Genomic DNA, 13,128 nt, shown 5'->3' on the forward strand with positions numbered 1-13,128 from the left:
TATGCCACAAAACTGGGAGTATATATATATAATTTATTTTCTATAAATAAATTAATAAAAATTTAAGAATGACAATAATAAAACAGGAACTTTCAGTTTATACCAGAGGGACTGCAGCCCTGCAGTCCTTATGGACAAGCTGCCATTGCAATTACAGCATTAATATAACATTTTAATTATTGTATCATATCATTAGCAAGTGCTGATTGGAATCAAAAATATATTTTAATAAAGCAATTCTGGCTATCATAATTACAGATTGTTGTAAGTTAAGTTATAAGTTAAAATTGACTGTATATTTAATATTTATACATTTTAATTTCCTCAAGTTGATGATCATTTAAATTAAAAAGTTTTAATAATATATATGGAATTTCATTGTTAACATTTAAATCTTTTTTGTTTACAACAACTCTTTAAAATATACTTATATCAATCCAAATGAATTATTGAAATATTATGATAATGTTTTTGCTCTAATTTAAACATGTTTATTAACTTTTATAAACATTAAAAAATATTTTTATTTAATTAGGAGTAATACTGCTGATATTTGTGGAATATGTGATGGAAAAAATGATTCATGCTTTATATTTGTAAAATTTGAACCAGATGTTATTCCTTCTAATGTACAAGTTAAGGTAGGTGCTATATAACATTTTTTTTCTATATGTTATATATACTTGTATAATAAGTTTCAATGTAAGTTATAATTTTTACTTTAAAGATTCTAATTCAATACATTATATTTTTAAATAATTATTTAGTGATTTAACTCATTCAGTTACAAATTAAACTATGTAACTCAAAAATGTTGAAACTTCCTATAGCAAGCTATACATTAATTTTCTTTTTAACTTCTTACTTTTCAGTTAATGTTGTATTGAAAAGCATTATATTTGATACTTAATGACTTCACTATTCAAATAGTTAGGCAGTGGTACTGCATAGCAGGGCTGTGGACTTGGAGTCAGAAGGAATTTCTGGCCAGAGGAGTTGGAGTCGGAGTTGGAAAAAATGTGTCAACTCCGATTCTGGCTCCAGCAATTTAATTTATTAAATATGTAGTATTCTTTGTAGTATTTGTGTTTAATAATTAAATTATTTTGACTTAATTGAATTTGAATATTTTTGAATCATTCCTTTATTATTCCTGCTGTAAATAAGTACTCTATTTTTCTGAATGAGACAGACTAATTGATCAGTACATATTTTTCTTTTCTGAATAAGGGGCTGAAGTAGCTAGTTAGATCACACACTTTTTAGTTAAACTAACTCTTCTGCAAGGGTGAAATTGAAGTGAAAATGCTGTTGAATATATGTAGATGTAGAATTTTATCGCCCCCTTTCTCCTCTTATTAAATATTTGTTAAAAATTAATTTTTTTATACAAATAAATATTAATGTAAGTTAAATATTAAAAATACTAACTATAAAAGTGTTTGGGTAAATGCCACAGGCTCCTTTCAGAGTTCAGAGTAGGGTACCCCCTATGAGTGCCTCTGAACCCCCCATAAAATGACTTGTATTTAATTTTTCCGGGGTTGGCCTACTAAAATTATCAGGAGTTGGAGTTGAGTGTTTTTTTACCGACTCTGCAGCCCTGCAGCATAGCACCAAAATTGCTATTTGGCGATATTTTTATTAAAGTGGTGATAAAAATATAACACTGGTGATTGCAAGTGGCAATAAAATTCTAGTGCACTTGTTTCGACAGTCAGTGTGAAATTGAATCACAAATCACACTTCAGTAAAAACAGCAAATTGTCAAGCTTAAATAATGTACAATAAGAGCCCTGTGCAGCACACCTAGCGATTTCATGATGTCACGTGGCAAGTTCGGGCAGAAAAGTAGGAAGTGACATTGAGAACCAAAGGCAGTTTTTTGCAATTTCACTTAGTGTTTCCAGATGGGGGGATTTTTTTCTTTTGACTGACAGAAAATTTGGGAAATTTTTTGGAATGACTTTTTTCCCACTTTGTTTTTTTTTTTTTGGTAGACTAAAACAAAAATTTTGACATGACAGAACCTGTGAAATACTGTTTAAACATTGTGATCAAATGTGTTATTTGAAATTATTCATTAAAAAATTATTCAAAAATGATTTCTATTGCTAGCAAGGCCATATGTTCAGATCTCTAATTTGAACAAAACTTGATGAGCACGTAGCCTTAAACACAAGCTGCTCCTTGTCCAGATAATAAGATCCATTTATCATACATTTCCAAAAATTGGGCTTCTGAAAATTTAGTGTTTAGCTTATAAGTCTTTGGAAGTTTCATGTCTCAGAGTGCAATAGCTGAGTGAATAAGATGCTATGTCTGGAGCTAGACAATGTAGGTTTGAACCTTTGGAGTTTTAGTTTTGTTTTCTTTGTGTAACTTATTATTTTATTATTTTATCACATTATGAGCATTATTATTACTATTATTATTCATCACGTTTAAAGCTTATAAAATGAGATTAAAAATTGTGATATTTCCTGTTTAGCAAAAACAAGCCACTGCAAATTTAAGTCTCTTACTTATAAAATAAAATCTTTATTTCTTCACATTTATTTTCACATACTTTACAATTGTGGAGGTTTGTTTAACATTTTACAAATTAGAATTTTGCCTGGGGATGATGATGTTAAATTATCAAAAGTACTTGTGTATTTTGTAAATTTTTAAGTTTTATTGCTTAAATTAAAATAATTTAACATTAAGACAATGTTCTTTACATATTTTAGGAGTTATATTAATGTTATATGCCAATTTTTTATTTTTATTCCTTTACATATGAAATATTTTATCAAAATGCTGTTACCATGGAAGCAAGCGAGCAAATATAAACAAAATGGTTGTTATAGTTACATGAACAATATTATCATGAAACATACAAACTATAATAACAAAGAATAACCTTTTCTTCTTTTCCAGCAAATAATTTTAATATACAGATAAATGTTTTCAGTCTAAATTATTGTATAATAATAAGGATAGTATGGATTTATGAAGAGCACCAAGAGTTTATTATATCCCAGTCACAGGTGAAAGATTTGGATGTGATTTGATATACATTGGCTCTACAAATAGATCATTGTTCAGTAGCGTAAAAGAATATAGATGCAATATTGAAAAAAATAAGGTGATCACTAGCCATTTATGCCACAAAACTGGGAGTAAAAGCAAATCTCGAGGAAGAATTGATTAAGCACGACTTTAACAATGACTATATAAGAACTTTAGAAATACTGGAGATATTCAAAGTGACAAGGAATGGTTACTGCATCAATTAGAAGGATTATGAATCATTGTCAGCAGCTTAGCAGTCTTTTTACAGATGAGGCTTAAATATAGTAGCCAAATATGCCAAATAAAAGTAGCCAAAAAAGTAGCCAAATATGATTTTTATTATTGAACCGTACATAGAATTATTATGATGTTTGTATATAGTTTGTGTAATTTTTAACATTAAAATCTTAAATTTTAAATTTGTAAATTTTGTCATGGAACTCCTTGGCCTTTCAAAAACGTTGTAAGGAATTGATGCTATTGTATTAGTTAGACCTGATGTTGGCCTATAAATTAAGCTGAAAACATTTGTCTGTTTATTAAAATTATTTGCTGGAAAAGAAGAACAGAATGTTGTTTTTTCAAAAATTGTCTCAGATTCCAAAAGTTCTACCATAAATCTTCTATAAAAGACTGATAATGGTCCCTGAATGAAGGCAAAAACGTTTGCTTTTTATTTATATTGATGGCATTACTGGAAATGTATTGAAAGGTCAGTTTGTTATGAAGTTGTATAGCAGTTACAGCTTTAAAGAATAATAGGTTTTTATGATTCACTAAGTTTTATTGAATCTGGAATTATTAATAAAAATGACTTACAAACAGTCTTGCATACTTTTCCAACTTTAGCTATAAAATGTTTCTTGTATACCAAAAAATGAAAGCAAGCTTGCTATTAAATTTTGGTAGTTAAAAGTCAAGAGGGTGGGGAGATAGAACGAGGTCATGTGTCGTATCTCAAGAAAGGTCAGACTTAATGAAAATTTTACTGGTTATTAGCATTTACAATTTTTTTTATTAAACTCAGCCCTACCCCCAAAATTAAGCCTTTTGCCATTTTATAATAATTAATAATATAAAAAGATTTTATAACAAAAGTTCATAACAGATGACACACACACAATTTAATTAATGTATTATGATTAATAATATAAAAGTTATTTTTTAAATAAAATCTCATAACAGCCAGGAAAGTTAGGTATATCATTGCTAAATTTTTTCTTCTGATGTAAGTCTGAAATGGGCCCTAAATGGAGCCAAAAACATTTGCTTAGAGTATAATTCAGTATATTAGAAATATTATACAGGTGGAAAATATGCAAACTGGACTCTTTTAAAAACATGACTGTTTGTAAGTCATGTTTTTAAAAGAGTCCAGTTTGGAAAGTTTTTTGAAACATTTACAAAAACACAAGATGTCTCCAAACATGAATGCAGTTCTTCAAAATGATAGGTCTCCATTAATTATATCTTAATCTGTGGCAAAAATCTTGGAAAATTCCTTAGCTAATACTCAGAACTGTTCTTGATGATATATTCATAGTTTTTCATATTATTTTGTAGCTTATAAAAAATATATACATCATGAAATTTTGAAAATTTATGAGTAATCTTTAAAATATTTTTTATAGATAAATGTATTTGGTGCTTTTATGGGTAAGAAAAAAGATATATTTTGTTTGTTTAAATCATCAGAAACTAATACAGAAGAGAGTACACTTGGAAAAATTAAAGAGACTTCTGTTGTTTGTAATACAAAGCTATCAGCAGGTAATTATTTTAAATAATTTTTTATATACACTTTTAGTTTATTATATTAAGAAGTGTTATATACAGAGCTGTTTAGAGGTTGAGCATTTGTATAGGGATTGAAGTAGAGTGGGGTCTCTTTTGTCCCCTTAGCAGGCCTTTTTTCATTTTTTATTTTTATTTTTTAAACAAGAGAAATATGTAAAATGTTTCTTTATTAATAAAAAGCAGTATTTAAAAGTCTTTATTTTTTGTTAGTAAAAATATTTGACAATATTTTTTAGTTAGTAAAAATATTTAAAAGTCTTTATTTTTTGTTAGTAAAAATATAAGACTGTCGAAACAAATCCCAACTTAAGATTGGGATAAGAATAATTTGAGGACTTCACAAGTAAAAAGGGTTAGCATAATCTTATTTATAAATTAACTTAACCTAGTTGAATATGTGAGCCACCGACTTAACCTAAAACTTAACTAATGTACAATGATGAATTTACAATGATATTTACAGATGATACCCTTTTCTGATCACTCACGAACACTTGTTAGAAAAGAGGCTAACTATCTCTCTCTTACTCCATTAACAAAGGCAAAGTAACCACGTGTTGAGACAAATGTCCTCATACAAGAATAAGGTTTTGTAGTCCTTCACCACTTACTAGGTTTGGTATGTTATATATCTTAGTCCACTTTCCCCACGTTTATATGTCGATGTGATCGGGAAATCCCTTTATTATTCTTTTTTTTTTTTTTTTTGTTTCCTGTAATTCCATTCGCCAGTCTACTACAGCCTTTCCTTTGTCTCTTACTTGACTGAGAGATCCAGCACTTCTCCTTTCCAGATGAAAATAACCAAGAAAAAAATCCCCTTTTGCTTGCCTTACCTCCTTTGTAAACTCTCTTTCCATCTGGGGATTCAGGTGCACACATAACTTCTCGTTAGCCAATAAGCGCATGCAAGATGTACGAACCATAAAGGGCAATACATGATAACCAGTAACACTTATTAACACAACAATTAAGACCTGATACAGACAGAACAAACAATAATACATACATATAGTTGCAGAGCACTACAATATTATTGCTGTAATTTACAGGAGTAGGAATCATTAAGAGCCCCTAAATATTTTCTGGATCTAGGAAAATATCCCCAGCTCTTCCCTCTCAATGACTCTGACAGCAGAATCCACTTTTTGTAATCACTTTGGAAATCATCTAAATTGGTAATAACAACAATTGAACATTAAATAGAATAAGTAAATAAGACTACAGTTAGTGAAAATTCTGGTTTTATTGACTGACATAATAAGCATGTGTTAAAACAATTAAATAAAATCTATAATTTAAAGATTCAATAGTTATATTAAATACAGTAATAGCAGCAATTCATCCAGCATTACCAGCAGAATTGGTTTCAGTTCTCTCCACTGTTTAAAACAAAGTATGCCTCCTTTACCTACTCCTCTTAGTCTTCATGTTATCTTGTCATTTCATTGTTAAGAAACTTCTACTTATTTTAAATGTAAAGGATTGTATTATTTATTTTACATATAAATATTTTTTAATATAAAATATTAAATACAGTATGTAGTTAATGTTTTAACGTTTTTCTAGTATATCTACTTATTATAAATTTTATATGAAGATATTGTTCTTTTATATGTAAATTGTTTTGTTTGATTATATCTTTGATTTAAATACATTGTACAAGGTATTTTGTTTAATTTTAATATATTTATTAATCTAATTATATATTATTATTATTATTATTATTTATAGGAACTTATTATATTGGAGTCAATATAAGCGATGAAAGAGAGCCTTTATTTGCAGATAATACATTGATTGTTTATGATAAGGATATCAGTAAGTATGATAAATTTTTAAAATATACATATATGTATGTATAATATTGATTGTTTTGTATTACTTTTAACATGATGTGCTTATGCTTACATTCAAGTTTTCAGCTGATCTGTTCCATCTTTAATGTCAGTTTTCTATTTTAAGACAAAAAGTAGTGCCTTTTAGTCCATATATGATTTAGATAATGAATTCAAAACAAGAATAATTAACCTTGTTTGTTTAAATTTATAACTACATTCAAGTGTAATTATAAAAAAATTTCTGTTTTTCAGTGAATAGATGATAATGAATAATTTTTAAATCATAAGAAAAGAGAAAATAATTAATTAAGAAAATATAAATGCTAGAAATTGTATATTAATAGCTATACTTAATTTGTTGTTGTCATTATATTCTAAATTCGCAGCTCTTAAAAGATAGTATCTTCAAAAAATTTTACTAAGAGAAAGTTATGAGAAAAAATACAGTTAATCTGCTATTCTGCCTCTTTTATTTAAAGCAGAAGACAAAGCTTGATTTTCTGATCCATATAGATTTGTGAGTGTTTAGATAAATTAAGTTAGTTCTCAATCATTGAATAAGAAAGAATGATTTAGCTACCAGAAAATTTTATCAATTTTTATTCTTGGAATCACCCTGCAAGGTCATGGTAAAAATCACAAATTCTCAAAATACTTAAAATTAGAAGTGATATAGGGTTGCTATGAAAAAAAAAATATATGCCAGATTTGGACTTTCTATATTAGGAAACAATGAATTTTCATTTAGATGTTGAAGAATATTAAATGCTAGTTGCTATGCAATGTTCTACATAAATAATTCAATATATAAAATTATTATTTGACAAAGAACAAATCAAATATCTAATTTATAAATTCCATTTCCAAGTTAGCTGACCTGAAAAACCTAAATGTCATTTGTAAAAATCAACAATAAAAATCTGAACAAAAGGGGTTAGAGAAAAATTCCAAATTGTATTAGTAATCAAACATCCTTACTAGACTCGATATTTATCAAGAGATGGCACCTAATGCCTAACTCTAATGCCAAATTGTTTATTAAATTATTAGTAATTTAGCCGTTTCTGGCTCGATAATATTTGACTTTGGTTGTTGTATTAGTAACAAAACAATTACCAAAGAACTTTTATTAACACAAAAGTAAAGTCAAAACTTTGTCAGAAAACAAAATTACTTTTAATTTTAAAGTTAGGTTAGGTTAATAGTCTTAATTTTAAACTTATGATTTTGACTTCCATAAGTCAGTACAAAAGAATAGCCTTACAAGAACTCTTTTATTTTGAACCTTTGTAACTCAAATCAAAACTTTGTCATAATCACTGTGATTAGGAACTTGACATCATCTTATCATTTCATTCATTTGTCTCCTAATAGTCACCTATCCATTTACATTTACTTGCATTGTTTTAATAGGAAAGTGATACTAGTAATAATAAAATTTACTATCATTTATCTATAAATTTGTTATAACATACTCAATTCTTATGTTGCTAAACTGTAAAAAAAAATTATATTTAATATACAAAATTCATATGATCCGTAATACATCTGAGTGACAATATATTCCAAAGATGTCTCTGATAAGTTAGAATTTAAGTTAGTTTTGACAGGAATGTAAAGTCTTTTTCTGTAACAAACAGTATTCCCAAATCTAAAAGTTAAAGAAATAATAAGTAAAAATAAAATAAGATCTAGTTTTATCACTCAAAACCTTTAAATATTCATTGGAAAAATAAAGTTGAATGTATCTACAGAGCCAGTTGAAAGCAAGTACTGAAGTAACCTAACATCGTTGCAACATAAACTTACACTATTATGTTTGATTAGACTGATGCAATATTCTTGAGCTATACTAGCTTCCTTATATTATTATATAACAAAAATTTTTTAATTACTTTAATACTTTAATTTATATTATTAATTTTCAAACTGAATATTTAAAACATATTTAATGTATTTTAGTTGAAGTAACAAGCATGTCACCAATTAGTATTCCTTATAACAATGAAGCTGAGAAAGTAACTGTGAATTTTCAAGGAAATTATTTTCCAGATAGGCCTATAATATGTTTTATTAATGGAAAAGGTAATTTTATTTTAATTTCTAACTATCATCTAATTTCTGATCAATTTCTAATACCTACATAAATGTATGTGTAATATTTATCCATATTAAATAATAAGTTAAATATTATTGTAAATATATTTTTGCAAATAAATATTTTTATATCATAATTTTGATCATTTTTAATTAAGCTTAAAATATCTATCTAAATAGAGTTGTAAACTAAAAAACTCTTGATCTAAATTACACATATACAGAAAAAATTGAATTGAATTTATTTGGCATTTACATACATTTCAGAATATGCTGAATAAAAATCACAAAATATTTGGAAAAGGAATAAAGATAGTTTTTAAGTATCTGTATTTGATTTATAAGGAAAAAATCAAATATCAAAATATAACATTATTATTTATAAAAATGATCCTTAGAGTTTTGTTTTGAGATACTTTCTCAAATATTTAAAAAAAATTACTTTTTTAAAATTTAATTATTTATAATTAAAGTTATTAATAGATAGCATAAAATTTATACATCAAAATTATAGTTGTGAGATATATATGATAGAGATTTTGTTAGCTCACTAAGACAAACATTCAACAAACCAAACATGCAGTAGATGTAGGAAAATTAATTTATATACATATGATATAATTATTTATAGGTTCAATCAAGGATGACAGCTTTAGAATGGTTTCTCCAGCAGAAACCTTAGACCCAACCATCGGTGAAAATTCAAAACAAAAAAATGACCACAACACACAGAATCCAATACAATACACAAAAATAATTTTCTTGAAACAAACTCTTATTACTAATTTATACTTATAAAGTAAATAGAAGGTAGGAAGTGAGAAATTGTGAAGATTGTGGATAGATTAGGAAAGAATATCCAGTTAGTGCAAATGTCATTTGGTTACTGTGAGGGGCCATGTGGTAGCTTCTTAAACACAAAATTCTTGCTTTTGTCTTCCCTTTCTTTGGTTATCGAAAGTTTTTGCATATTTGATAATAGCAGTCACACATTTGGACTTGTCAAACTGAAATGCCAACTCTAACACACTAACTTCAGCCTGGGGATTTCAAAGTTCCCACTCTAAGTTCTGACTTCACCTGTCTACTTGGATACCGAACACTGTTTGTTGTCTCTCTTTTTGAGCACCAGCTCAAAAGTGACCTCCTTTACATCATATACCCCCAGGTAAACTTGTATATAATATGTTGGTAAATTCTAGGAAGTGACCTTTGTCTCCAAGAAAGAAGAATTAAGAGAATTAGAAAGTTTAGAAGGGAGAAAGAACAAGGAGCAGGAAAAAGTGAACAAAGAACAAAAGGACAAAAACATACAATATGGTGTACAGCCACATAGGGCAGTGGCATAGTGAACATAACTGGCGCCTGGGGCATGACACTTTATTGGCACCCCTCTCCCCCTCCCAGAAACAGATATAGTTTGTTTTTGGAGACCATTTGGGTGCCCTTCTGCAAGTGGCACCTGGTGCATAGGTCAGTGACATAGGGTTACATATTCTTATAGAATTAAATTTTACCTATAATCGTTTGAATAATTCAAATGATATGCAATTGAACTATACATATGTAGTTAACTTTATATATATAGTCCAATTGTCGGTTTCTTAAACAAGACTACACACTCAGTTCTGCTTGATACATTTTCAATTATCAGTTCACTTAATAAAACACTTCTATTAAGTCAAAAGTAACAATGAAAATAGACCTACACTCCACAAATTAGCAGACAATAAATTTCTTGTTAATAAAAATAACAATAAAAAAATATAGTATTCATTAATATTAAAACAAAATAAAATTAAAGTAAAATTTGCTGTAATTTTATTTTTTATTTTATTTTAGAATTATCAAGTGTTATATTAATTTGCAATTATCTGTATATTAAAAGTGATAATTAAATAGATTTTTATTAATGATCACAAAACAATAAGAAAATATATTTAATTTTATAATTTTTATTTTAGATTGGCCAAAATCGTTAAAAAAAATAACTGGTGGAAAATATTGGTGTGAAATACCTTTACCTAAAACATCTCAAAATGTGACTATTGTTCCATCATTTAATGGAATTCATGAATTAAATGAGCAATTTCCCTTTAGTTTTGTTTCACCACAGCTTCAATTTGCACAAGGAACTTCAATGTCTGAAGATAGTAAGATTTATTTATATTTTATTATTATTTATTTTATATCATCAGAAAATTGAAAAGGTTATCCAATAAATTGTTACTATACAAATATAGTTTAAAATTATACATCCGTAGGATTTTCTATTATTTTTATTTTTAAATTTCAATAAATTAAACTGTTCTTTGAAAATTTAGAGTATTTTGGATTTAAATTTTCTCCCAACCTGATGAGTTCCAACATCTACCAAAGGACAAAGAAGATTCCTTAAGTAAGGTAGTACAACTTAATGTATATGTAAACTCTCTCCCTCATGATCTCTAGAGAGTAAAGTGCTAGAGAGTCTTTTAAGTAAAGATGAACTCCAGCAAAAAGTTTGTTTTTATTTTTTAAAGAACTTGGAGTTGGTTTAACATTAATTATTCTGGATTTGTTTTCATTCAGTTTTATTAGAAGAAAAAAAAATTTTTTCAGATTTTGTATAACTTAATTTATTAAAAATACAAAACAAAAAGTATCTGATGTGTTTTCTATATATAAGTGTGAGGGGCTAGCCATGGGTAGAGAGTCTGGGATAGTCTTTATACCACTTATTCGGCAGTGCAATCAGTAAGATTGACCCGCAGAGTCAAAGGATGGCTTCCTAAGACCTTGTTAGAAGAGCAGAAGTTTGTGAAAAATCCCTGCAAGTTTGTTTTTCCTGACACCAGCCTAGATATAGCATTAGGCATGCTCGTATTCTTTTGAGAGGAATTTCGAGTGGGAGGGTCACGAGTAAGTGGAGCAGAGATAGGCTCAGATTTGAGACAAGGATGAGACCATGTTAAAACAGTAACAAGAATTTAATAAAGTCAAAAGTATTGAATACAATAAAATAGATCTCTAATTTCTTATAACTACTCTAATCACGAGGGAGAGAGTTTACATATACATTAAGTTGTACTACCTTACTTAAGGAGTCTTTTGTCCTTTGATAGATGTTGGAACTCATCAGGTTGGGAGAAGATCGGGAGGAGAATGTGAATGGATGGAACAAATTTCTATGCGCACATTATATTAAGTTTGGTGGGAAGACTTTTCTTTGGCAGCATATAGCCTTCTATGGCAGGTTGCACTTCCTTCAACTGCTGCAAGTCATATGGCACGTTCTATCTTTGATGAACTGCCTGGAATGGCAGGAAAATTCCCCTTTTATTGGGACCTCTGCCCAATAGCATCTAAAGAACGCACGGGATATATAACGAGTGTAAAGCGGGTAAACTGACATAAGGCTATATGAAATAGTGATAAACCCTGTGGGAAAGGAAGTTGATTTCCTTCTTTCTTCCAATTGATGGATGTCACTTCCTCCCTTGTGAATATTATTTTAGATAATTAATATATTTCTTATAAAATTTTATGCCTAAAAAACCTCGGATCTCACATAAGTTTAATCTAATTTTTTTAGAAACTGCAATAATAATCACTTTTGATCGACCAGTTGATGTATGTGAACTTAAAACTTGCTCAGATGTACTAACTGAGGAAACATTGGAAAGCCTAGATAAAAATATTAAATGTGACTGGCCAACTAAACAGCAACTTGTTATCAAAATGTCAAGTCCCATCCAATGTAATTTTTAAACTTTTTGTATACTGTACTTTATTAAATTTTTCTGTACAATATTTATATATATTGATTTGAAATGTTCAATAAAAATAATAATTATTTTTTCAAGATAACAGGTTCAGAGTTTCCTTCAAACCAGATGTGCTTAGAGAAGATAAACAAAAAGTTGCAGAGTACAAAACAAATGACTTGGTAATTAGACTATTTTTTTAATGTATTATTTAATAATTGTTAAATACTACATTATTCTATTACACTGTTCTAAGGTTAGATTTAATGGTTTAAGAACTGTTTTATGCATAGTTATGTTTCAAATGAAACAAAGTTCTGTTCTATTTGAGAACATTATGTAATCCAAGTTATCTGTAACTACCTACAACAGATTTTGACTTATTAATTCAGAAAATCCAAAGAAAATAGAAGTAGTTGCATTACCTGAGGGTAAAATATTAATTAATATGAAGATACAAAATTATATAATATAAATATGAGAAATTAGTATTTTTCACAACTTTTTAGCATTTTTTTTTGAGAGAACATTCATACTGCTAATACACATCATTCATTAACTTTGTTTTGATCTACTACGTCAGATATGTA

At 27.9% G+C, this 13,128-nt stretch overlaps 1 protein-coding gene across 1 annotated transcript in view; it reads left to right on the top strand.

Moving 5' to 3' along the window:
* LOC111629648 overlaps window positions 1–12,741 on the top strand; it is a 15,461-nt gene extending 2,720 nt beyond the window's left edge. Inside the window, exons 2-8 of the mRNA XM_023373532.1 lie at window positions 536–641; window positions 4,689–4,827; window positions 6,589–6,675; window positions 8,658–8,780; window positions 10,757–10,945; window positions 12,367–12,531; window positions 12,638–12,741. Of these exons, the coding sequence (XP_023229300.1) occupies window positions 536–641; window positions 4,689–4,827; window positions 6,589–6,675; window positions 8,658–8,780; window positions 10,757–10,945; window positions 12,367–12,531; window positions 12,638–12,741 (913 nt within the window). The remainder of the gene's footprint in view (window positions 1–535; window positions 642–4,688; window positions 4,828–6,588; window positions 6,676–8,657; window positions 8,781–10,756; window positions 10,946–12,366; window positions 12,532–12,637) is intronic.
* Window positions 12,742–13,128: the final 387 nt, after the last annotated feature.

This window comes from Centruroides sculpturatus, unplaced genomic scaffold (assembly GCF_000671375.1).
Source record: "Centruroides sculpturatus isolate CEXI.00-Female unplaced genomic scaffold, Cexi_2.0 scaffold640, whole genome shotgun sequence".
Taxonomy (NCBI): Eukaryota; Metazoa; Arthropoda; class Arachnida; order Scorpiones; family Buthidae; genus Centruroides; species Centruroides sculpturatus.